Below are 25,864 nucleotides of genomic sequence, written 5' to 3' on the forward strand. Positions count from 1 at the left end.
AACCATGATACATTTTGGGATATTTTTTTCACTTTTTTGCTTTTGCTTTTAACATTCAGGCATGTAATTTGCTTGGCCTTAAGTAGTTTGTGCATGTGATCATGGTGTGCTGAGTTTTGGAATAAGTTTACTATTATTTGTGTTCAATCATCAGCTATGGAGTTTTAATGTTTTTTGTTCTGGTTTTGTTTGATTTTTACTGTTTTTTTATTTTAATAACTAATTTTTGCTTGTCACTCACAAAAACATTTAATATTTTAAATTCAAACGAACATATTATGTAGGTTACTATTATCACAATTCAAATAGCCTACATTTACACTTTTAACTACCAACAAATATCACCGCCATAGAGTACCGTTATTTACATTTAAAATTGGTGAATATAAATTATACCACATGCTATGCAAAATCATTATGACATATTTATGTGATTTGCAAACATTCATATGAAACATAATGAAAAACTTTTGCAAAGCAAGACCGAAAATGATAAAATCACTAATCAGGTTTCGTCGTCAAGGTTGAATAGTTTCTCGGCTCTCGTTTTCCAAGCAATGATGCGTGACATTAAAGTTTGCAAGTGTGTATGATCTTTGTGGTTACGCGTGTTGTTTGACCAGCAATTGTACTCGAATTTCTTGATTTTGTTGAGTTTTAATGCATCAACAATGTTTGGCAAGCCTTTCAGAGTAAAATCTAATGTGGCACTTCGAAGTTCCGACAGAAGACGGTTGATGGGACAAGTGAAACAACTGTACTCAAATGAGAAAAATGAAGATATGTTATTAAATTGTTTTTCGAGCAAAGCAGAAATCAACATATTGAAAGTGCAGATTCACAAGTAAGTGTAAACATGTAGTTTAATGTTATCATTTATTTTGGCTTATGATATTCACCATATCTAATATCCTATGCAGAATTATAGCTAAATATTACTTATGGTAGAGGTAGGGCAGGCTATCGCACATTTTTTGTAATTTAGATTTTTAGTACTGCTATGATTCTGGAAACACTCATTCATTTTTTGACGTATTTTTTACTTTGCATTTCAGGGGAAAAGTAGTTACTGTCTATGTGTTTGGAAAAGAGCCACTATTCTTTGAAATTGATAGCTGTTTTTTCCCCACTCTTGCTGCTATATGGACATTTAAAATTCAAATCCCACTTTTAACTACTCAACTGCCTGTAATATCTAAGTTGGCAAATGGAGCTGGTAATATTTATGGATCAATTTACAAATGCATATGAAAATAAACTTTTTTGTTGTCACAGACCTAATGCTACCTGGTGTAATTTTACCTACATCATCGGCGCACTGGACTCCATTTACTAAGGGTGACGTACTTGGTGTTAATACCACAGATAATGTGACATGTTTGTCTGTTGGAGTAGCGCTAATGTCTTCAGATGAAATGCTACTTTGTGAAGGTAATATTTTATAAATGTTTGCACATGTTTTCTTTGTGACTTTGCACATAGTTTTTAATCATGTAGATAAACATGGCAAAGCTGTCCAAATTATTCACAATTTTGGTGATCATTTATGGGCGCTTGGGGAAAAGCGGTCCCCTCCCATTGTGCAACCAAGTACTTTATGTTGTGATGATGAACTGCCAGATGATTGCAAGAATGAAAGTACCTCAAACACAGAAAGTTTAAACGTTGACCAAGAAGATAGTGAAAATAAACTCAATGAACCAATGCTCCAGATTGAAAAAGTGAAAATAGATCCTATGTCTAATGAAAGTAAAGAAATTGAAACAGCAGATAACCCACCACAAACAAATTTGGAAAAGTCAGATTTGGAAGTCATGGATGAACTGCTAGAATATTGTTTTTTGAATGCATTGAAAGCAAAATTGAAAGACAAAGAATTGCCAATACTGGCCAGCACCTTTTATAGGCAAGGTGGAAAACATACACATGCATTTGATTAGGTTTGGTTTATTTTGCCTTTGCTTGCGTAGAAATCATGTGTTGTCAAGTTGCCCAGATGGTAAATTCTTGGACATCAAAAAAACCACGTACAAGAAGTTTGGGAAGTATTTAAAGCATGTAACTGATGCTGGTTTGATCATGGTCAAGGAATTGTCAAAAGGCAATGACAACATTGTATCAGTAAATCGAACACATGACTTGTAAGTAAGTTTGAAATATAGTAGTGCTATATACCATTTAAATGTACAAATTTTAGGTATCGTTCATTTAAAATCATATCAACTATCCCATTGGAGGAAGCCACTGTACCCAATACCGAAAGTTACTGTGGTGTTGTAACTAATAAGGTGTATGAAGCTCCTGAAATTACAGTGGTATATGGAATTAGCCACACCACAAAAAACCTGTTCATGCAACTAGGAGTTAAGAAGGTAAAACCATGTTTAACGAGCTGCAACCTGAAGATAAATTTTGAGAATTTTATTATGCACAAAGCAGTGCCTCATGTCAAGCTTATTCAGGGAAGGATTTTAACCGCTTCTGAAATCAGGCAACTGATTACAACTTACGTGAAGGTGAACAATCTCGCGAAAGGAAAACTAGTAACATTGGATCCTATACTTCATGATGCAGTTTGCATGAAAGGAGAGGAGAACGTATTAGAAGTATCATGGGACTACTTGTTTAAAGGGTAGGTTGAGAAATAAGACGGATTGGTGCACAGTATTGGAATTTCACTGTCATGCTTGTGTTTGTAGACTTGTGTCCAAAATGCAATTAAATCACAAGATATCATTTAAAGGAATTGACCCAATAATAAAAAAGGGTGAGTCCCCAGCCATACAAATCACCACACAAGTTCGAACTGGGAACAAGAAGGTTCTTATTTTAATCTTCTCCTGTTTTTGTTTAAATTATTACCTGTTTTTAACAATCTTAATAAGGTGACACTTGTGAAAAATCTGGAGTCGTTTTACATTGACCCACAAGAGTTTGCAGACTTAATTCGTAAACAAGCACAAGCCAGTACCTCTCTTTCTACTATCCCTGGTTCAAATCCAAAAAATCCTTCTCAACAGGTATCGCACGTAACGTTGCTGTGTTTTGTGATATGCATTTTTAATGAAAGTTGGATGCAATTTAATTCTCCTGTCGCATAGTAAAAGTGTAGTAACACACTTCCCGCCATTCGGTTCTAACTTTGGGGCATGTTTTTAACAGCTGATGATACAAGGCAATCAAGTCAACTGCATAGAATCGATTTTGACAGGAGAACGTTACAAACTTTCATCTAAATATATAACTGGACTCGAAAATGCCCCGAAAAAGAAGGGCAAGGGAAAACGTTGATAAAAACAATAAAACCAATAAAATAATTTACGGATTTCAAGTGTTCATGTATTAGAAGCAAAACGAGAAACCGAGTCAACAAAAAGGTTTTTTTAAGTCGCTTTTTAAATAATTTATTCACACGATTCTTGCAACTAAAACATTAACTTAACAAACATCACAGTTAAAACAAAAAAGTGAATTACAGCAAAGACGCATCAGAGGATATGTAGTGTGGGTGTAATTTTAACAATATTATCGATACTTAAGCAGAAACGCCATCTGGTATTCTACGAGTTCTTGTATTATGTTGTATGGATCTCCAAGGAAATAACATTGTTCTCCATATGCCAAACGACCCGACTAAACATATAGCGTTTACAACGCAATTCACGTCCGAAAATAGCATTGCGGCCATTGTTAATTGGATATTAACAACATTTGCCTCGGTTACTCGTAAAACAACTGTAACGAAATCTGAAAAAAAGTTTACAGCAGCCAGAAGTAACGAACGTCGAACCAACGCCTTCACGCTGTCACTGGGTTCTGTTATCCGACTTTCTGCGTTATTTCCGAAAGCGATCTTTCGTTTTTTGTCTAACTTGTGCAGGGGATAGATGAACAACAGGAGTAAAGGTAGCTGTACCGCGGTGCAACCGACAAGCCACGAGACCGCTTCGTACTGTTGGTCAAGGGTCGTACCCCAAAACCAAATCATGACCAGCTGTGCAATAGCATTCACGGTGACTAAGAACAAGGATAGAGTGCTGCAACCCATGAGGAATTGATTTTTGTGTAGATAGCGCAGAGGAGAAGAATCAGTGTAAAACACGCGTTGGCGAACCCAGTAAAACGCGTATCCTGATACAATGAAACAGCCGTAGACGTACTTGTCCACCAAAACAATTGAGATTTTTTGCCTCGGTAAAAATATCGATGCTTGCTCCAGAGCAAAATGTGCCACACACATGAAGGCCGAGCAAACGCACATGACAAGCATGGCGACCTTATAACAACACACTGATCGGTCAACATGTCGTACGGTCCGAACTCTCATTTGTTTGAAGTTTCCTTGTGCTCGCTCAAGGGAATTGTCACTATTTGGTTGATTGTGCCCCGTGCTATTGGTGTGGATGTACGAATCTTGTACCTGGTCATGACACCGGCGTGTCACAACGTACCAAGTTAGCGCCAAAAAAACGTATAATGCAGTGATGAAAAGAAAAATGATGATAACGTATAAAATCCACTCCCTGACTGAAAAACTGTTTGTTTTCTCAAAGAGAGTTCCATTGGTGCTGTTTTCGCCCAGTTGTTCCATTTTACAGCAGCAATGTTGAGACTACTATTCCGACGGCATGTAAAAAGCTACCTAATAAAAGCAATAATAAACTTACTTACAAATACAATGATACTATAAACTGTAATTTCGTCATTTAACTTTAACTACCTGCACGTTACCAATAGCTTCACGCCGAACTGACAATGGATCTCCCTGCATGTTACAATCAACATCCATTTATGGACCAAAGAGTCATGTTACAATGTTAGTCTTTATTTGCTTTAAATAAATTTCAATAATTTTTTAGCTATTTCAAACATCCCAGTTTATACATCATGACAATATCCTGGAAATGTCATTTGAGTGCATATCCGTCTTAACTGCACATAAGCTGTACCAACAACATGGCAATTTTGTACTTCCTAAAATCGATTAGTCGCTAGCTGAGCAGGGGTAATGGATAAACATTGCAAAACCAAGCGCGTCTAACTTCAGTTTAAGTGCCCTACAGCATTACCGATCGCGCGCCTGATTACCTAGTCCTACAGGCTTCGATGCCGCTAATTAAAGACCTTGCGGCTATTTTCACCAATTGTCACTCATTTAACAGCATAAAGACTATATTGTCACCCACGCCTAAAGTTAGGACTTTTGACATCAAGCGAGTTGGTAAGATTTTAGTTTACACTTGTTGAACTAGTAAACTTCGATCTCCCTTCCTGTCAACAATGATACAGCAGAAGACATGTTGTCGCTTTCATAGTGCTAGCAGTTTACACTGCAGGCATAACGAAATGAATTTCGTCATCATCGTGTCATCAGATTACCGCCCAGTTCATTTGGTTTTCGGCCAACTCTGACACAAGGGCACGCTCGAATTTCTGACGCGCAATTTTATTAGCAAAATGGTCACGCAAATCGAAGCACGTGACACACACGTGGCCACTCATTGGCCGGCTTGTATTGGCGCCCAAAAGGAATCAGCCAAACAGGACGATGTACAAAACTTGATTTGGTCATCGGCCGTGGAAAAGAATACAACATACCATGAAAAACGCACAGGTATTCACAATTGCTTGAGTCCTTTCTTTTTTACTCGCAACTTTCCCAAGCTAGTTTAAAGCGGTTTGCAATCTCCGGATATTTGAATCGAACGGTGAACTTCTCAATCGTTGCCTCGCCCTCTGCGCAAAAGCAAAATGTGCTGGATCACAAAATCAGACGGTTGGTAATTATATCCCTCTTAACAGAAACTATTTTTTGAAGCCACATCAAACACCTCCACATGGATGGAAAGTGTAGGTGTACCGAAATCAATCTTTTTGACAAACTGTACATACCGGAGATGTCTTGAGCGACGTACATCCACGATTTCTCAGTGCTAGGTAGGAGTTTCATGCTGGAGTTGATCATGTGGTTTGCGCACACTTTCAATACCTGTAAAGATTGTATATATTCATAATTCATTCATGTTGACGAAATCAACAACAGGAAAGCTTTGGTTGGACAAGATATACCATGCAAGTCTAACGCAATTGAAAAAAAACAGAAAAAAAAAGGCCCACGAACACCATTGTTTGCTTTAAAACAAAGGGATTTCTGTCGTAAATGCCACCTATAATAATGTGATCTTCAAACGTTACTGGCACATAGGCCAGAAACCCGCGGCTCCGTATGCGACTCTTTTTAACCCCTTGTTCTGGCTCTGAGAGGTGGCAAGCTTATTTAGAAAAATCAATAACTTAAATAAAGAATTACCATTTACCGCTCTCGGTGTGCTTGGATGCACCAGTTTTATTGAGGTGCTAAAAACGTCTGGAGGGCTTGGTTTGTTTTGGGTGCAAAAGGACAAAAATGTTTACATGATTTTTGTGGTTTCGAGTATTTTTTGATGACTCTTTGTATGCTGAAGGTTATCATTACCTGTTCGCGTCTCATAACAATTCGATACGTGTTTCTGTCGACGTGGTGTAAGATCTTTATGTCTCCCAAGCCTCGCTCCTTCCATGAATTTGTTGGCTCATCAAACCGAAACAACTTGCATCGCTCTTGAAAGAGAACCTGAACAAAAAAAACTGGTCCTAATTTGCCCGGTTAAGGACTGCACGAATTTATACTTTTTACGGTGCATACAGCGGAACTGATTTGACCCGCCAGTTCGACATCCCTTGACCACAAACAGAGAGTTAGTGCCGAACAGATCAAAGATTTACCCAATGCATTTCGTTACACAACAGAGGTTACGATGGCCACGTTGGCACAACTCAAATGTGATTAATCTCACAACTTGATATTTAAAGCCACAACACACTTGAACACTCTCCAGAAATAAACGAGTAATCCAAACCAGAATACATGTTGGCCACTAGACAAAACTAATGCGGTGACGAAGTAACTCTTGTGCAAGTCACGGAATTTAAACACGAGATATGTTTTGTAACACCGAAAAAGGGAAATCCCCTGTGAGTTGCCGCCCTTTTTATATGTCTACGTCACGATGAGATTTTCTTCAAACCAGAGTTGCTTGACCGGGAAAATGGTTTAATCATGTGAATGATTTTTTTAAGGGTGAATGAAAAAGACAGGTGCGGGTTCAACAAAAAATAAACTTGATTTTACTGCGCATAATGTTTCATCTCCTATTTTACCCAACCAACATCAACATCAGCAGTTATGAGCGGGTTAAGTGATGGTGATGTCGAATAATTCGGTTGTCTCTGATTGTGACTTGAATCAATGTTGCAGGATAATAAAATGCAGCGTGCAACATTTATAAGACACTCCCACGAAAGTAAAAAGACAAGTGATTATGTACTTCTGGTAACATAATCATTATTGTGTCAAACAACCAACAAATCAAGAGCATTCAATTAATTTGAAAACCGACCTTTTCGTCTTCTTCTCCTGTCCTAACTTGTATTATTGGAGGTGGTTCAGCCATCGCTGGTTTAAATTCCGGGTCGTAAGCATCAGGATCTTGTTCCTTCTCCGTGTTGCTGAAAAGAACTTTGTCGGCCGCCGACACGTTGAACTAGAATTAAAAAAGTTGAGTCAGAGGTTTATGACGTATGATTCATTTTGCTTCAAAATATAAACGGCATTATTATTTGCAAACAGTCACAGTTTTTAAGTTAAGTGGGGTCTGCAAATCAAACGTATGTGACTAAATTGTATTTTTGCTCGAAACCTACTTTATGTTGCCCGTAGTTACAAGTGCAACCACACACAGACAATTTAACCAGGATAAACCGTTTCATATGCAGCAAGCTGTAATAGCATTAAAGCGGGGATGTAGATTAGTAAGTGATAACAAATAAATATGCAAAACGATTAAACGGGGAATAACCGACTTACAGCTGCATCTCTTCTGCTCCCAAACGACTGGTTGTTGGCGCTTGTTGCCATCGTCGCAAACGAAAAAGTTGAGGCGGCCGCGAAGTTTCCAAACAAGTTTCCGCCCTCGCCTATATTACTCGGTTCGCTGGGAACAGGATCCGCTTGTTCCACTGTAGCAGGTGATTCGATTCGAGGGCATTCCTCTGTGATTAAAATAAGGTTTTCTTATTCACAAGCAAAACTAAATTGTTTCTTAAATTTGATCGTATGAAGTGATTTTTTCACTTACCTTCGGGTGGGGGAGTTTCGGGAGCAACGCACTCCCCGCTTTCGTCACGTGATTGATCTTTGGAAGGTGATTGGACGCTTTCTTCAAGTTGGGCTTGTGGGTCGTCACGGAGTCGGATGAAAGCGAGGATTCGATCCTCCTCGTCACTCTCAACATCTGCACAAAACAACTCTTTCTCATCCAATGCTCATATGTTATTATTCATAAAATAGAGATAAGACGAACTTGTTAGATCGGCGTTGTCCTCGTACATAAAAAACGTGGGTGGCAGAAGAAGCTCATTGGCTCGTTGAAGCTGTTCCTCTGTGGGCGTGGCCTCCCATACAAATATGACATCATCGTCATGGGTCGCAGCACTTGGAGTCAGCTGAATTTCTGGAAATTTTAGAAACACTAATTTGTTGGAAAACATCAGCTGACCTGCACATAGTGTGTTTAAACTGCATAATTTTACTTTACCACTTCGTTCACTGAAAATTTTACATCGGAATTCATTCACGTCGCGTTTAAAGATACCTTCGCTTGTTGGTTTTTGTGGATCTACTGTCGAGTTGTTGGTATTTGTCGAAAAGGCAAAAGGAGATTTGGAGGAGGTCGGTTTTTCAAACAAACTCGGTACAATAGAAGGTTTGGTTGATGCAGAGGAAACTTCCGACAGGGGTTTTGTACCAAACAGTGATTTAATCACTGACGGTTTTTCCGCCTAATTCAACACAAGGAAAGCTTGAGTTCTGCTACCTGGAAATCCTTTCACATTAATTTTATACCTGGACTGGAGCTTTTTCGGTTTGTTGGCTGCTAGGTGGCGCCGGAGTGCTGGTGCTTCCAAAGTTAAAAGATATTGAACTGAAGTTGAACTTCGACCCAAAGTCAGTTGTTGGTTTGTTGTTATCTTTCGCTGCAAAGTATGGCATCGTACACGGTTTGTTAATCAGTACCAATAGATTAGCGCAGAAATTCACAATATTTGTCACGAACTCCATGCAAAGAAAATTGAAACAGGGTTTTCCCGCTTCAAACTCACTTTATTCACTTCACGAACCACCTAATACGCCATGGGTGAATAAAAATCAAGTGGGATTACTTCTGTAAACCTCAACACGAAGTTGTAATTGTTAACACACAAAATGAGGTCAATCTTACCTGGATTTTCCCCGAACTTGAATCCCTTGCTCAAGTCCTTGTTCAGTGGACTGTCGATGTTTGCGAATGAAAAGATGGGGACGGACGGGAATGGTTTGACGGGAGATCGCTGTAGCGATTTGGGAGTGTCCCCGCCACCACCAGACACGACCGACTCGTCCTCGGGTGCTGTTGTGTCTGTTCCAAGTTTAGTACAATACATAACTTTACAAATCAGTATATGGCAGAAAACGGGGAAAACGGGCAAATTGTACCGAGAGTTATTGATCACAAGAGCCGTTAGCGATGTTTATATTTGATTTAAGCTTAAAAGCAATAACGCACAAAAAGCGCCATTACTTACAGGACTGCTCGATACTTCCTTGAAAGGAGTCCATGAGTTTTTCATCTTCGGCCGCCTTTTTCGCTTCACTCATGGCTTCCAAAAAGGTAGAGGCGATTTCAGGGGTTTTGAACTTGATGGCGAACTGCAGGAGCTTTGACAGAAAATAGTTAGAATAATAGTTTAGGTAAAACATACAAAAATAAATTGATTAACGAAAAATACCGCAAGCGAAAGGAATTTTTTGAAAGAAATCTTGACAATTGTACAAACGACAATGTAGTTAATGCATTAAAAAAATAAAACTAATTTTAAACTCAGTATCAATTAAGTGTTAAATACCTCCCCATTCGGCTTGTCTGTATCGGAAAAGTCGGTCGCTGTCCAAAGAAGAACTTTCGGGTCCTTGTTGGTGAATCCCATGTCTGACGTCACACGGTGGTTGAGGCAAAGTTTTAGAACCTGAACAGAAAACGTGCGTTTAAAGTTGTGTTTAAACACGTGACCACGATTCTTACCTGATCTCGCCGCATCACGAGACGAATTTTAAAGTTCTTCATATCCTGGAGTAATTTCACTTCGCCCAAACCACGTTCTTTCCATTCCTGCGTGTCGCGGTTGAATATGAAGAGTTTTGAGCGGCTTGCAAACAAAACCTGCACAGAATACGATGAAGATATGAAACCACGCAAGTGGTTCTCAGCCATTTTAAGTGTAAGAACCGAACGCGAAACCTCAAGCTGGTCAAGAGCCGCATAAATAAGTGCAGGTTATTTTAAAAGTCTTAAAGACAAAGCAATGATTTTCCGAGTAGTTTGTTTAGAACTTTTAGAAATAATGGCGGATATCCGCACTTTTGGAACAATCCAAACTTATTTTATTTCCAAAATGTGCCTTTTTACATTCAGTGAATGATGGAATGTAAGTCATGCAAACCTGTTCGTTTTCTTCTCCAGTTACAACTTCAACTTTATCAGGAAGCGGGATTCTAGGCTCAAAGTGAATTTCGACGTTTGAATCCTCACTGGGTCAACAAAAACCCAAAATAATAACTTGAATCACGTCACTTTGTTTGGTTTTGTTATGCAAGTTACCTAGCAACAGAACACTCGCTCACTCCTCTCGATTTCGGTTTCTCTGGACTCGAATTCATCTTAAATTGAAACTTTTTCAGCCCGATCGGTGCCACACTTTGAGATGCTACAAAACGGGGTTAATAAAATCTATGACTTATTATCATGCCTGCTTTTGCATGTATTATTTTAGGCGTTTGATTTGCAAGAGCTACAATCTTATATAAGTAATTAAGTGCTACATATGTGCAAAAAAGCCATAATATTGGAAAGCTGTAGACAGGGTGTGTACACGCACTGTTTCGACTTGTAAGGTCTCGTCAGTGCAGCTGTTGACAATGGCACTGTGCTAGCTTTTCAATAGCGGGCATACTAATTTTTACTGAGTATCAGAAGTGGAAATTAGTGTGCCCTCTAGTGGAAAAGCGAGCACAGTGCCACTGTCAACAGCTGCACTGATGAGACCTTAAAGGTCGAAACAGTGCGTGTACACACCCTGTCTACAGCTTTTAAATAAGTGCTGATGGTGTGAAATGGTGAAGGTAGATGACTGATGAGCGCATCACGTTATATCTAACTGTTAAAACCAAAATATGGGTAAAACTTCCCTTTACAATTGGGAAAACCTGTGCACGCATTTGCAATGACGTAACAGCTGGTCCTAAGACATTTACACACACAATTGTCTAAAATGTCCGTATTGGCAATTAAACTTACATTTGTCCGTTTCAGTTTTTTGCTCTGTAGCACTTTTCGCACCTGAAGTAGCTCTACACACAACAAAACACAAGGTAAATGAATTGTGAAATCGCAACTTGCATAGATTTAGTTTCCATACTCTTCTTGTTTCTTTTCCTTGATATGGCGTTGGACCAGTGGCGTCAGCGATACTATGCTCGGGTCAAACTTGGACGATCCAGTCGTCACCAAACCTGCAGAGTACGACGGTTTGGAGAACACGTGGTTTCGAGTTGAATGAATCAGAATATCTTACCTTCCGTAATCGTGTTTTCAAGATCGATTTTCGGCTTTTCCATTAGTTTGTCTTTGAAATATCCGAGCTCTGATTTCATTTTCTCAACTTGGTCGATGTAAGTTGTCGCTTTTCTGTCTCCCGATGAACTATCGCCCATTAATATCTGAGAAATCACAAATTATTAATTGTTGTTGATATTTCACGAAACGTCAGACACGATGGAAATAATTCCCATGATGGAAAAGTCCTGGTGTTTTCCTGACAAGAATAACGTTGAGTACAAAGAATAAATGTGTTTGAAACTTATTTGGATGATATATTTTTACTTGGAAAACCTTTATTTTTTGAATTTATTGTGTTACTATAACTTATTGTTGTTAATTTCAATGGAGAAAATTGTAACTTCTTCTGGAAAATATCAATTGTTTCACGCAAGATTCAGGTAAAGTACGTCCTCCAATAAGCGTCACCTGGCATTCTTGCACTTTGTCTTTAAATTGTTCGGCGATTTCCACGTTCTTGAACCGGACTGCAAACTTCTCCATTGTGGGGGATTCTCCCCCTTCCGAGAAATCGGCTGCAAACCAAGTCCACGCTCGATCTGAGCCGGAAAGTGGTTGAAGCTTTAAAGTTGGCGTCAGGTAGTGGTTTGCGCAAACCTGCAGCAGTAAATATCTCTTGTTCTCCAATGCAGGCGATATGAAAATAATTGTCGAGTACAGTGAGGCAATATGGAAGTTACAGCTGCTTGCTGTGCCTTTTTACCATTGTACTTTACCCTTTGGGTTTAACCAACAGAGTGAACAAACACAACAATAGCGTTTAAGTACAGATAGCACGACAAGAATAATAAATTGTCGGTCATACCTTGAAAACTTGTTCGCGCCGCATCACGAGTCTGTACTTGTTCGTGGACAGATTAAACTTAATGCAGATATCCCCAACACCCCGTTCTTTCCACTGAGACGAATCCTGGAATCACCACAAGGTAAGGGGAGGTTAATAAAGCCGAAAAATAGAAATGAGGGTGTTACGTCATTACCGAGTCCCATCTGAAGAGTTTTGCTCGTTGTGAGTAAATTGTGTCCTCCTCCTCCTCACCGGTTACCACGGCAACCTTATCCGGAAGTTTTACCACCGGTTGGAAGTGGATGTCGTCTCGCTCTTCATCCTGATTTGAAATTACAAACGTTTTTTTAAGAGGAATTTCGGCGTAAACGAAACAAGGTATGTTTACAGGATCAGGGGCGTATCCAGGAATTTTTAAAGGGGGGGGTCCAAATTTATTAGGGAATTCCCCGATTTTCAGGTATAAATTAAGGTTAATTGTGGACAAGAATCGCAAAATACGAACGCCGGTGTTCGCGCCAATCGTCACATAAACGGTGGCTTTCTGGCTTGCGCAATTGTGTTACGCTATGGTAAGTTTGACTTTCACGTAAGTAAACCAGCTTGTCATTACAACGTGGCTACTGAAAAACGACGTTTCGTCCGTAAACTGACGAAAAATGACACTTGTTTTGTAACAATGCACCATGTTTGGTAACAATGCTCCCTGTTTGGAAACAATGGCGAATGTAAGCACGACGCGGTTTTTAGGTCAACGTCAAAGAAAGTTTCTGGTTTTCACGCGGATTTTGATAAAATAATACAGTGGCGTTTGTTTAGTTATTAAAAAAGACCAAAATATTTCACAAAAGGGGGGGGTCCGGACCCCTCGGACCCCCCCCCTGGATACGCCCATGTACAGGATATTTAATAACAAGAAAAAAAGAAAGTTGATCAGAAGTTTCTAGAACTAAAACATGCAGATGAACTGAAAGATGCGTTAAAAATCCCCTGAAAACTCAATACTACACTTCAGTATTCCACAGAAGCATTTTACATTCATTCAAAAGTAAGTCATTGAAAAGTACCTTGTACAAATCGCCACATTCCTCTTCCTCATCTCTCCCTCCTTGCTGAGAGAACATCGGTTGGACTTCTGGTTGCCAAGCGCCAGGTGTGGTTGTGGTCTTAACTCCCCCAAAACTGAACGACGACGTGGAGGCGGCCAATTGGGCGAAGGTCGCCAAACTGCTTGTACCTGAATATGACGGTTCGTTACCGAATGTCGGTTGCGCGGTTGAAGTTTTAACATCTGGCTTCTCACGGAAGGTCGGCTTAAACTCCGTTTTTTCTTCCTCTTCTTCTCCTTTCTGTGACGTCACAGCGACCCGGTGTTGGACCAACGTGCTTGAATCTGTGAGGTAATATGAAAAGTTCAATGGTCGGATTGATCATATGTAACAAGTATAGTGATTAAAACTACTCATCCTCAGTCGCTGTGTACAATTGTACATATCATAACACATCAGTGAAGAGGTACACAGAGTAACATATAGTTTATGAATTGATTTGAACACAACACGTTTGTAACAGGCGCGTCAACCATATAGTGCATTTACCACTGCTCTCGCTGCCTTTTTCCTGTCCATCATTGTCTTCTTCCTCCAGGTAATTATAGAAATGAGGTGGGAGCATGAAACTCTTCGCTTTCTCCTGAAGCTCAACCGACGGAAGAACTTCACCCAAGCAGATGACGTCATCGTCATGATCATCTTTCGGTTCTTGCTCTTTGTCTTGTTTCTCCTTGGCCTGTAACATTTACACGACGTTTTACATAAACCACACTCAACACTGATGAAAAGTGTGGTGCCAAAATTCTTAGTGGAAGTAAGGTCTTAAACGTTTGCGTTGGTTTATTTAAAAAAGAAATATATTAACCTGTTGTTGGAATTTAAGTAAGGGCGATTGGTGAGATGTTGGATCAACCTCCTCCCCCTCATCACTTTCTTCTTCGTCGTCAGAGGAAAATTCATCTTCATCATCATCATTGTTATCTACATGTGAGAAATTTAAGATGCGTTCTTCACATAAAACAATAATGTTTTTAACAAGAAATTCCCTATAGTGTTGAGAAGGAAATTAGAAATAAGCTTGCAAGTATTGCTTGAGTTCCTCAGAAAAAAAATTAGTCTTCTAATAATCGCTAATAATAATGGATGTAATAATCGTAAGGCGGTTTAAAATGTTGTGGATCATCACCCGAAGATGAGTAAGACACTTCTTCTTCTTCTTCTTTCTCGTCTTCTACACTTGGAAATCGTGGCTTTGGGAGGAAACCACCGCTTGATTCTCCTTCATTCGGTTTAAACAATTCGTTGCTCGCGTCGGTTTTGAACGAAAAAGGAGCAGCTGAACAAAAAACACAGCTTAAGTGAAGCTATATGTAACGTTAACATAGACGCCTACCGCCGCTTGGCTTTCCAAACGAAAAAGTAAAGCCTGAAGTAGGTTGACTTCCACTAGCTCTCTGCAACACTCGATGGTCGCTTCCAGTTAATTCCTAAACATAATCCATGGTTAAGTGCAAAAAATAAATTCAGAAACAAAACCACTTTATATACTTGTTACTGTCAACTGTCAACTGGTTTCTTACCTTGGGCTCCTCCTGAGATGGACCGAAAGAAAATGTCAGCTTAGAACCAGACTCTGCGTATTTGAAAATTATTAGTTATATGACAAAACAGGATGAGTTGGGATTGTCTCCTATAAACTTATCTAATTGTTTGAGATCAATATCCTACATCCTCAGTAATTACAAATACACACCTGCTTTCGCTTCCTGCTGATGTCCAAAAAGACTGCTTGTCTAAAAAAAAACGCATAACATTATTCTTGAACAAAACGTTTTGTCTGAAACTTTTACCTGTCCTGGTTTTAGGCCGAAAGAAAACGGTGAGGTTGAACTTGGTGAACCGAATCCAAAACTTGCTGCTGGTTTGGAAGGCTGCGATGCTTGTGAACAAACGTAAACAAGGTTAAAAGAAGTAAAGGTCTTTCCATTGCGCATTTTTGCATCAGAAACATTTTGCACAGAATTCGGAGAAAGAATGACATTTACACGAATCTCTGTAACTAAATGGTAAAAACTATGGATCCATGCAGTTCGTTACCCAGCATACCTGCAGATGTGGCGCTGGCGGACGGGTTTGCGGCCCCACAACACTGACATTTCGATTCTGTTGGAGGGTTTTTAACCATACAGTCCTTGCAATTCCACGTTCCAGGTGCAACAGTTTGACTGAGCAAACTCTTCAGTGACACTGTGACAAAGGGATATAACTGTGTGTTGATGCGGAAGCTGAAAGAAGCAACAAACATTTACCTGACGCTGGGGCCGAATCTTTGGTCGAGGAACCGACAGAACCCTGAAATAGAAAGGATAAATTTATAGACAAAGAAATCAAATCTCGTGTATTTGGCGCAACAAAGAACTACACAAGAACAATACACATAATAAATAGAATGGTATCGATAAAACCACAAAGGTTATTAAATCAGACGCCTATTAGCAGAGTATGTTGGGTGCTGAACTAACGCAATACCTGTGGCTTGAACGGCGAACTTTCAGGTTGTGAAGCCGGCAATCCGAAACTGAACTTCGGTTTGGTTTCAGGTTGGATTGCTTTTGGCGCTTAAAAAGTGAAATGTCATCATTATTACAAATAGGTCTTGTGTCGTGTATTCTCTTACCTTCTGCATTGTCCTGTTTAGGAGCGTTCGGGTTTGCGGCTCCACAACATTTACAAGCAAACTCAGATGGTGGGTTGTTCACCATACAAGAGGGACATCCCCAACTTCCAGCCGCTTTCGGTCGCAGTAACGACGACAAAGTCAGACCTAAATTCAAATAAATAAGTAAATTGGTTGAACTAATTGTTTTGTTCACAACGAAATGGAGTTCACTTCGTAATTTCGCGAATGGCTTAATGTGGGCAAGCAAAACTACACAGAACAAGAACCGAAATCCTTTTTAGGCAAACCTTGCTTTTGTTGATAAAAATGAAGAAAAAGGCATTTTTTTACATACAATATGAATACGTACCAGGTGTTTGTGTCGAGGGTAGGTTGGGTGATGTTGATTCCGGAACTCGTTCGGTTTCCTTTTGTTTTTGCTGGGCTTCTTTTCGCAAGAATGCGGTTGCGGCACGTGATGGTGAAGTCGGTGGTTTTATACCTGATGTATTTGTATTAACACCAAAAATGGTTTAGATTTTGAATGAGTGTAAGGTTGATCAAAAAAGGAACGCGGCATTAACACGCACGGACATGCGTGACTTAATATAAAAAATATGTAATAAAATCTTAAATCAAACTAAAATCAAAACATCTGCCTTTCCGACTTGAACATTTAAGCTTAAGAGAATAATACATTAGCATTACAAAACTAAACATAAACATCGTTCTAACATACTCTGCTGGGTGGTGATTGCTTGAACAGCGTCATCAACACGCTCCTTAAATTCAGCCGCACTTTCAACACTTCCAAACTTGACTGCCAACATTTCGTTCCGAGCTTCCTCATCTGCATCTGAGAAATCAAAAGCAACCCACATCCAAGCTTTGCCCGTACTTCCCTGTGGCGAGAGCTGGGTGGTGGATGTTATGTAATGGTTTGCGCAGAGTTTCAACACCTGAAAGACAGTATTACTTCCATTTTAAACTTTTTTTAAAAGTATGTGGATTGTGCCCGCTAGGTCCGCATGTTTACGTATACAGGGCGACTAAGGGCGTAATTTTTTTTGACACCAACCTGTTCCCTCCTCATGACGATGCGGAACTTGGAAGTGAGTTTGTGTTGCAGGATTTTGATGTCCCCAATACCTCTCTCCTTCCACTGTGAGTCGACGAAACGGAACAGTTTGGCTCGATGGCAAAAAAGTACCTAAGAAATTAAACTTGATGTACTTTTTCATTATCGAGTGCTCAATTCAGTTCTGTTGGGAATTTACTTTTGGCAATAATTTCACAATATTCGCATTTCGATTTTGAAATAAGTGTTACCTCCTCCTCTTCCTCTCCAGTTTTCACTTCCACGAGTTCGGGAAGATTGATCTTGGGAGCAAAGTGAGGTCCATCACTCCTGTTGTGAACTTCTTCCTCTTCTTCATTCTTTTCTGCAGTTCTGGGCACCTGTGTTTCCTTACCGCGTTCTAAATCAACACGGTCGAAGTCTAAGCATGGCTCGATAAACGTAAGCACATGGAAATAAAATTATCTTACCTGGTTCCTCGCTTGTTTTTGGCATTGGTTTCCCGAAACTAAAAGGTGCCAACCCTTGTCTTATTCCACCTTCAGGTCCGGTGCCACCGAACCCTTTGCTCAAAGCTCCCGCAAGACCAGCGAACATCGACGGTTTACTTGTTTCTGCAAACGTAAATGTGCGCTTTAACATGCCATATAAGTGAGGTAGGTCGACTAATTACCTGGTTCTGGCTCTTTAGGTTTAGTTTCTTGCAGTTGGCTTGGTTTGGGCATAACAAATTTAAATGAAGATGCCGCAGCCGCAACTACAAAAATATCAAAATAACATTGGAATGGAAATTACTCACAGATATTTACTAAATAAATTTGATCTTACTGGAGGAGGAAGCAGATTCCCCGGTAGTTGTTGTGACCTTTTGACTGACTTCATATTTTGAAGCTGCTTCCTGTTCGTGTGTTGCTTCTTTATGAAATGGTACAGGTAATGATATAATGAATGACGGCAGAGTACGAACGCACCATTAAACGTAAGAAATGAGATTTTTAACATAATTTATCGACTGTAGAAATATGACACTGGTATTTACTTTTCCGTTAAAGTTGACGTTTCTAGCATAAAATGAGGGTAAAACTTGGTAACAAACATAATTCCTAATTGGATCCGCATGATTGTGATATTTGCATTGAGTTAAAAAAGTGCACCTGTAGTTCCTGATGAACGAGTAGTGGCACTCGCTGCTTCGGCATTCACAACCTCCTTAAACTTTTCTGCAATGTCAGAAGATTTGAACCTGGCAGCCAACTGTTCGTTCTTCGATTCCTCTTCCGAAAAGTCGAGTGCCGTCCACACAAAAGCCCTCTCGGAAGATTGCATTGGCAACAAAGTAAGAGAGTTGGTGACGAAATGGTTGCAGCAAACCTTGTGAACCTTCAAAAAACGAACAGCCATTCGCATATTGGTTGAGGTGAATTTAAGAAAAGCGGAAATCAAAATTAATCTTCCATTCTTGGGTTAACAATTAGGTAACACTTGAACCTATTTTTTTGCGAAAAATTTACAACTTAGTCAGACAATGAAAGTCTATATAGTCAAAAGTACCATTCCAGATTAGCATGGTTATTATCTTACCAGACCATATATAGGCAACAAAATATAAACTTCAACAGAGCACTGAATGGGCCCTTGAATACATATTTACCTGGTCTCTCCTCATAACAAGTCTGGCCTTTCCAGTAACTTTATGTTTGAGAATCTTCATATCCCCAACTCCTCTCTCCTTCCATTGCTCATCATCCCACCGGAACAACCTGCAACGCTCCAGGAACAAAACTTCTTCCTCTTCTTCTCCAGTGTGAGTCTGGAGAAGAAAACTTAATCAATAAAACCAAAGTACAATTTTCTTTATTTGAACATAGAGCAGATCATTTAAGTAATAAATGGAAGAACCATTGTAAATCCACATCCACACTTGAAATTTATCACAGGGTACCTCAACTTCTGGAAGTGAAACTTTTGGTTCAAAGTGTGGCCCGGTATCATTATTGTTGGAGGCGTCATTGTCATCATTCTCCATTGCATCCAATTCCTGATTCTCTCTGTCCATTTGCTCAGGTGATTGGAATTTATGTTCAATTCCTGGTAAGTAATCGGTTTATTTGGACCTGCTGCAAAAATTCATTTAAATGTGATACTGACCAGCTTTTGGGGTAACGAATTTTGACAAAAATTCCACATTCTTTTTGGTTTCATCAGAAGCTGATTTTGTTGAGTCTGACTGCTGAAAAAATGATTCATTTAAAGTGAATAAAAGAAATTCTAAGCTTGTAAAGTTCAAAGTTGTACCAGGAGCTGTTGAATAAGCAATGATCTTCCCTCAGCCTGTGGAACAGTTTTGTTTGTTGGAGTTTGTTGCAAAACTGGAGCAACCTGGACAGAAAAGAGACACAAAATTAATCTAAACTACAGTTTCACAAATTTTGCGTTTGATTCAAAAGAAACATTTTTTGTCATTTACAAAGTATAATGTTGACATACGGGTGGAGTTTGCTTTGCAGCCACATAATTTTCATGTGACAGTGGTTTAGTTTGTGGTTGTTGTTGTTGGTGCGAGGAGACAGGAGAAGATAATACTCCTGCCAATGCTGATCCCAGTTTTTGCTGCAGTGCTTCTGTGCCTGAAAACAAAAATATCGATCGGTATCCAAGCTAAATCATATTCCAACTACACTTTGAATTATATTTCTTCTTTGAGTCTTTTTCAAACAACACACATATGCACTTCTGATTTTGTCATGACTGAATAAGGCATTATTGCCACTGAAACTTACTGCCTTTGTTTTGCAGACAAGCAGCAAGCACATTATTTTGCTGATTGTAAACTGTGGTGGCAGGTTTTGCCTCCTTGGGAAAAGTTGCTGGACTACCATATCCCTGTGTGTTCTGCATAGATGCCATGGTGTGGCCATTCACCATAGCTTCTGGAGTAAATGTCTGGTAGGGGTAGTTGCTATAGTAACCAGTTGCAGCCATTGGAGAATAATATGCCTGTTGTTGTGCTTGCTGCAGAAGTTGTTGTTGTTGTTGGCGAAAGTTATCAATGTAAGAAGCCTGTAAACAAAATATTAAAAAATAAAATACATTTAACAAACCACTCTAATACATGAAAGTAATACCGTTAAATGTATGTGACCCAGTAAGGTATTTTACAACAAATTTATTTTGATCCAACTAAGCAACAGCATCACATGACAAACAATTGTATAATCAATGTATTCATTTGACACTTACCTGCATTTCATTGGGAGTTGCAATTCTACCATCTCTGCCGATGCCTGGAATAATGTTGCTTTGCGGAGGAATAAAATGACGTTGTGGGGTTAGTGTGGTCTGTGGGCGCATCACACTATCTGGGATAGTTCCATACACAGGTGGAGTCATTGGTTGCTACAAATAAATTTAAGACTATTTTATAATGATTTGCATGGATTGATGTATAAAAAATGTAGCTCTTTGAACCTGTTTCAACACAACAATAGTTTTATTATTTGAGTAAACATGCCACTAGTCACCGTTGGCAGGTTTCCAAGTTGTTCCGGATGGATGACACGTTGAGGTGTCGCATGTGTGTTGTATGATGGAGAGGGAGAATATTGCTTTATTCTGCTTTCTTCACGAAGTTGACCCATTTCAAGTTTCAAACCAGAAACAGCCGACTACAAAACGACAAGATGTTGAAAATTTTTTAAGGTCTTCCTAGTATTAAAGTAATAAAAAAAATGAGTTGTCACATATTTTCTAACTTGTCTCCAAATTAAGCATATTGCTTGGCAATTATTTATTGAGCCAATACTTACCGTGAGCGAGGCAAGACTGTCCACTAGATTAGTGACAGAATCTTTCTCCACTAATGTTGACAAAAGAGTGTTGGTTACAGATTCATCAAGCTGCAATACAACAAAACTGTATATATACCTGTCTTCAATTAACTTAACTGCAAATACCTTGGGTGTAGATTGCTTGCTGGGTCCATGCAGAACAGAATCATGCTTTGTTGTGTCCCCTTTGAACAACAAATAATGAATAAAAGATTAGTGATAAAATAAGATAGAGAAAGATTAAATTTGTGTGGTACTATCAAATTTCATTTTACAGAAAATGCACTAAATGTGCTTCATCCGTAGTTTTGCAGGCTTTAAACCATCTGAAATCAGCTAGTAGCTGTGCAGCACCTTAGTTTTGGTAAAAACATACATATATTATGAGCAAATACATTCTTCTATGCCAAACAATAGAAGCTCGGGTGATTTTAAATTTAGTTTGTTTGTTTTTAATTAAACTATAATATTTTAGTGAATACCTGTATTTCTGGGTGGAGTTAATTGTAAACTTGCCAACAAACTGACAGTTCTCTCATGAAGCTTGTCATCTGGATGTTGTTGTAATCTTGTCAAGGTCACCTCCAGACAATGCTTGTACTACACAAATAATACATTGTAAAATTGATAAAACCATGGTGGGTCGAAGTCAACCTTTTTGAAATATATTTGCTTTTGTTTGTCCCCATCCATCAATGGGTTTTGTGACAAACTTGACATGACAGCGTTTTCAGATAACTTTTTGTAAAGGTGGGCCTGTAAAAATGCAAGTGGTTACACTCACAAGTCTTAACATCCAGTTTTAAGAATCAGTAAGCATTCAGGATTACCTGGCAAAAAGATGCCTGTGGCATTGTGGCTTTTCCATAAAATGCAAGAGCATCATCGATACGGTTTTCTTGCGCAGCCAACTCACCATGGCACATGTTTGCATCAGAAAGGAAACTTCACCACAAAAAAACATTCATGAAACAAAAAATTCATTCTACCAAACAACATATATTTTCAAATGAGATAAACACACATTGTTGCCTCATCACATGTAGGCTCCTTAAACACAGCAGGAAACAATGAATCTGCTCTTTTTGGTTTGTGAAGTGTTCGACCTTCTACTGCCCGCTGTAGGTCAGGCAATGCCAAGGACCAATAGATGGCAGCTCTGCGTTGGTAAGCAAACCAGCCTGACGATATTCCACTTTCCTCTTGCAAAAGAAATGCCTGAATCATAAAACAGGTTCAGTAGAATGGTTGTGTTAGTAGATATGTAGAACTGTTGTTGCATTGCTCACACCTTGGATTCAAAGTATTTTGCAAGCTTTGTTGCTAACATAGTTTGAAGATCGTGGTTCCCGATTCCTCTAAGATTTTCAAGGCCGCGAAGTAAGAGAGGTTTCATCTTGGCAAGTTCTGTTGCTGACCTGTGAAATAAAGTAGTATGGTACAGTTGTTAAAACTCTAAACAAACTGTTTTTCACAACTGTTAAAGTGAACTAAAAAAACAGCGATTTCTAAACAAAGTTTGAAACTGCTTTCGCAGAAAACTAAAAGTATGCCAAAAAAATTTGTAAGACTATCACCAGTGTACCACTGCAGTTTAACTCTGCAAAACGTTTAAATCAACTTCTGTGATAGTTTTAGACTTAAGAACAATCTTACTGCTTAGGTTTTTCCTTGGATGAAAGTACATTTGCAGCAAGCCACCATTTCTCCTAGAAAAATAAATAAGTACATTAGGACTGAAATATACCATCAAATCTCATTGAAACAAAAGTTAAATAATCAACAAGACTTAAAAAAAGGAACACATAACGTGCGTAAGACAACATTTTTAATTTTAAAAAACGTATTGGACATACCTGCAAATCATTTGTAAGTTTGCGTATCAGAGTGGGAGGACTTTCAAAATTTGGTGACTTTTGATTTTGATATGTCTCAGACCACATCTGAACTTGTCTTTCAGTTGTAAAGACGCATGATGCCACAAAGGCTTCCATATCCAGTAATCCATGGGTGAGCACAAGGGCACTATTAATAGCAATAAAATTAATAACATGTAGTGTTTTGGGAACAAAGTGTGTTTGAACCTTTTGCTATCAGCATTTGGTGCAAGTCTCAGTTTGGGAAAGAGATGCTGCATCCATGGGAAAAAGTCGCATGGGTAATCAAGTTTAAGCCATCGTATTCCCAACCACACAATGTTATGCAAGTTTCCAATTATTGATGCAACTATCGACAGAAAAAATGATTGGCTGCAGATTTTGTTGCAAGAAAAACAGGATAAAAACATATTTTTTTGTCAAAAGTTAAAATTATTGTGGATGTTGCTTTGGTATTCACTAAAATGTGGTATCACATAAACCTACTTTGATCATAATTTAACATTTCTTCTAAAGAAGGAATAATAATCTTGCTTCTCCCAATTGCCTTGCAATTCCACAGAAAAGAGTACTGACTGTTATGTGTGCTACGCTCCCATAGTTGTAGGCAAGCACTTTGGCCAACCTTAACAAAAAATGCCAGTGGTATTACAAATGCAATGAAAAGCATTCTACAAATTACTCACCATTTCCAAGTTTATAGTTTGAAGCATAGTTTTTGCATCACATCTGTTGTTTAGGATATGTACCATGTGACTTGACTCACTAACTCTCATGGCAGCATTTTTCATTAACCTTGTTGGCAAATTAGGATGAAGCCTGGCACAATTCATTGCCCAAGTGCTATTCAGGGCAGGTATGGGTTTGCTAAGACTGTATGAATACAGCATAAGACAAACACCCTCTGCATCAGGTTGAGTGTTTTGATGCTAAAAAATTGCAGCAGTTATATTTATGCAAGTGATCTCCATAGCAAAGCTCATAGAAAATTATGGTTGTGTAAAGATAGTTAATTAGACTTACCATGTGAGATTGGTTTAGCAAAAGGGTGGCAGCAAGCCAAGTGACTTGGGCCTTAATTTCTTCCTCAACAACATGCCACTCTCCAGATATAGATTGTGATGTAGCAGAGTATGTCAGTTCATCCAAACTGCAAAGCAATTGAAATTCAGATTGAATGTAAGGTAACTAACACACAGTACTTACGATTGGAGAAGTTGCAATGACTTTTCGAAGTTCTTATTGGTTAAGCAAAGCCATATGTATCGTGCCAGAGCTTCCAGAAGCAGACATTGTGGCACAAGAAGATCCCGTTGTGATGTTGACTTTGATTTTACCAGTTTAAAATAGTCCTATCACATACAAGTTTTGGTAGGCTGAGAATATAAGAAATTCTTGGCAAACACTAACATACCATGTACGTTGACACAACACATGTACACCATTCCAAGGTTTCACAAAACAAATGTGGAGACTGGACATTCTCCAAATCATCACAATACATTTTCGCAGCCAAAAAGTTTCCCTGTGTCTGAACAAACAAGTTTACAGTTGAGCGCCCAAGCCCCAAAACCCTGGCGAAACAAACCTTAAGAAAACTAATATACTCCTCATGCAACGAAAAATCGCTGTCCCTTAGTTTAAGTTCTTGCTTGATAGATTTCTCTAATACAGCTGGATCGGCTTGTTGTGCCACAAGTAATTCCATCTGTACACAAAATATTGTTCATTTTCTGTTTAAATAGAATGGTAAGGGGACATGCCTTTAACTTAAATACTGTTGGGTTTCCTGGTAGCGTTGCAGAAGCTCTGTCTAGCCAAACTTGAGCTTTATTAGGATTTTGGGTTGGTCCAGGATTTAGAAAAAGTTCCACCACATGAAAAATTAAATCTGCCTAAAAATAAATTTTGCTGTTATTTGTATTTTTGAATAGGATATGTGACATCTAACATTGCAAAATATTTTGTCTAAATAAAAAGTGCATGCAATACCTGGGCAGGTTTAATCTGTAACGACTGTTTATAACATGCAAGGGCGGATTCATATTCAAACAACTTTTCATAACATTCTCCAAGCAGTCTGTGAGCTTGAGGATCTCTGTCGTAAGCACGCAGGTACTTAGTGATCCACTGTGATGCGCTCTTGTACTCTCCTGCTTCATGCAACAATTGACCAAAGTATAGTCCTTTCAGTGGAAGCTAAGAAATAATTGCAAGTATTTATGTAACTGGAAATACAAAAGAACTGATCTAATTGCAACCCTATTGGCTATGACAAACAACACATTGCTATTTGGAGAATGAATGTACACAATGCAGTAATCTGTCATCGTATGATGGCAGGATAGCTCCACATCACAGGTCCTACTGAATAACACAATAATTTGCATAAAAACTTACCTCTCTGGGATTTGAATTTTGCACTGCTTTCTCGATTATTGCTGAAACTTCCGCTTTATTTATGGATGGCATTTTGGAAGTTAGTTCTGCCTTCGTTACAATATCATACTCGGGTCACAGATTACAGCAAGAAAATTAGTTAAACAACGTATTTGTCAACGTCACAAAATACTTGTCCGTAAGAAGTCCTAACAAGTATAAATAACAAGTATAAACAACATCAATCCAAATTCTTAAATTCTCAGGAGCTTGGCGGAGAAACGAGATTTTGGTTTTGCTTTGGATTGCATTACTCGCGCGCTAATGGGATTTCGATGTTATGACTTTGCAAAACAAAATTTCGAACACCAAAAAAACAGGTTGCCCTAATCCACGTGCTTAGCAAAATTACAAACAATATTTTGTACATAAACAAAAATTTGAAACTTTTT

The 25,864-nt window shown here is 38.8% G+C and overlaps 3 protein-coding genes across 3 annotated transcripts; 1 reads left to right on the forward strand and 2 right to left on the reverse strand.

The window, feature by feature from the left end:
* Positions 1-611: 611 nt before the first annotated feature.
* On the forward strand, positions 612-3,331 carry LOC145904738 (eukaryotic translation initiation factor 2D-like). The gene is made up of 10 exons (XM_082992394.1): positions 612-844; positions 1,056-1,216; positions 1,276-1,431; positions 1,498-1,906; positions 1,971-2,141; positions 2,198-2,372; positions 2,463-2,632; positions 2,700-2,820; positions 2,886-3,020; positions 3,163-3,331. The coding sequence occupies exons 1-10, from the start codon at positions 672-674 to the stop codon at positions 3,289-3,291; spliced, it is 1,800 nt and encodes a 599-aa protein (XP_082848520.1). The 5' UTR covers positions 612-671; the 3' UTR covers positions 3,292-3,331.
* Positions 3,332-3,535: 204 nt separating this feature from the next.
* On the reverse strand, positions 3,536-4,591 carry LOC145889238 (uncharacterized). The gene has a single exon (XM_082980146.1). It carries the CDS (start codon positions 4,589-4,591, stop codon positions 3,536-3,538), a length of 1,056 nt encoding a protein of 351 aa, XP_082836272.1.
* Positions 4,592-5,438: 847 nt separating this feature from the next.
* On the reverse strand, positions 5,439-25,642 carry LOC145896441 (E3 SUMO-protein ligase RanBP2-like). Its single transcript, XM_082985102.1, has 68 exons — positions 25,434-25,642; positions 25,026-25,232; positions 24,797-24,928; positions 24,622-24,741; positions 24,448-24,564; positions 24,240-24,385; positions 24,057-24,183; positions 23,720-23,962; positions 23,520-23,658; positions 23,241-23,382; positions 23,013-23,181; positions 22,813-22,865; positions 22,448-22,574; positions 22,181-22,374; positions 21,987-22,101; positions 21,811-21,912; positions 21,639-21,756; positions 21,283-21,341; positions 21,136-21,225; positions 20,851-20,994; positions 20,570-20,725; positions 20,110-20,389; positions 19,817-19,956; positions 19,625-19,708; positions 19,478-19,559; positions 19,272-19,417; positions 18,981-19,139; positions 18,484-18,709; positions 18,158-18,244; positions 18,003-18,086; positions 17,800-17,943; positions 17,581-17,729; positions 17,330-17,461; positions 16,991-17,210; positions 16,622-16,753; positions 16,270-16,416; positions 16,122-16,210; positions 15,902-15,944; positions 15,699-15,839; positions 15,443-15,531; positions 15,346-15,385; positions 15,173-15,225; positions 14,986-15,079; positions 14,779-14,928; positions 14,458-14,573; positions 14,139-14,328; positions 13,608-13,933; positions 12,734-12,862; positions 12,559-12,663; positions 12,162-12,350; positions 11,710-11,854; positions 11,554-11,647; positions 11,433-11,485; positions 10,737-10,842; positions 10,579-10,666; positions 10,161-10,298; positions 9,985-10,104; positions 9,664-9,796; positions 9,321-9,497; positions 8,945-9,075; positions 8,694-8,880; positions 8,403-8,552; positions 8,178-8,333; positions 7,907-8,091; positions 7,440-7,583; positions 6,476-6,613; positions 5,893-5,989; positions 5,439-5,736 (listed from the first exon to the last, which is right to left on the reverse strand). The coding sequence occupies exons 1-68, from the start codon at positions 25,503-25,505 to the stop codon at positions 5,645-5,647; spliced, it is 9,072 nt and encodes a 3,023-aa protein (XP_082841228.1). The 5' UTR covers positions 25,506-25,642; the 3' UTR covers positions 5,439-5,644.
* Between the last annotated feature and the right edge of the window lie 222 nt (positions 25,643-25,864).

Source organism: Ascidia mentula, chromosome 1, assembly GCF_947561715.1.
Source record: "Ascidia mentula chromosome 1, kaAscMent1.1, whole genome shotgun sequence".
Classification (NCBI taxonomy): Eukaryota; Metazoa; Chordata; class Ascidiacea; order Phlebobranchia; family Ascidiidae; genus Ascidia; species Ascidia mentula.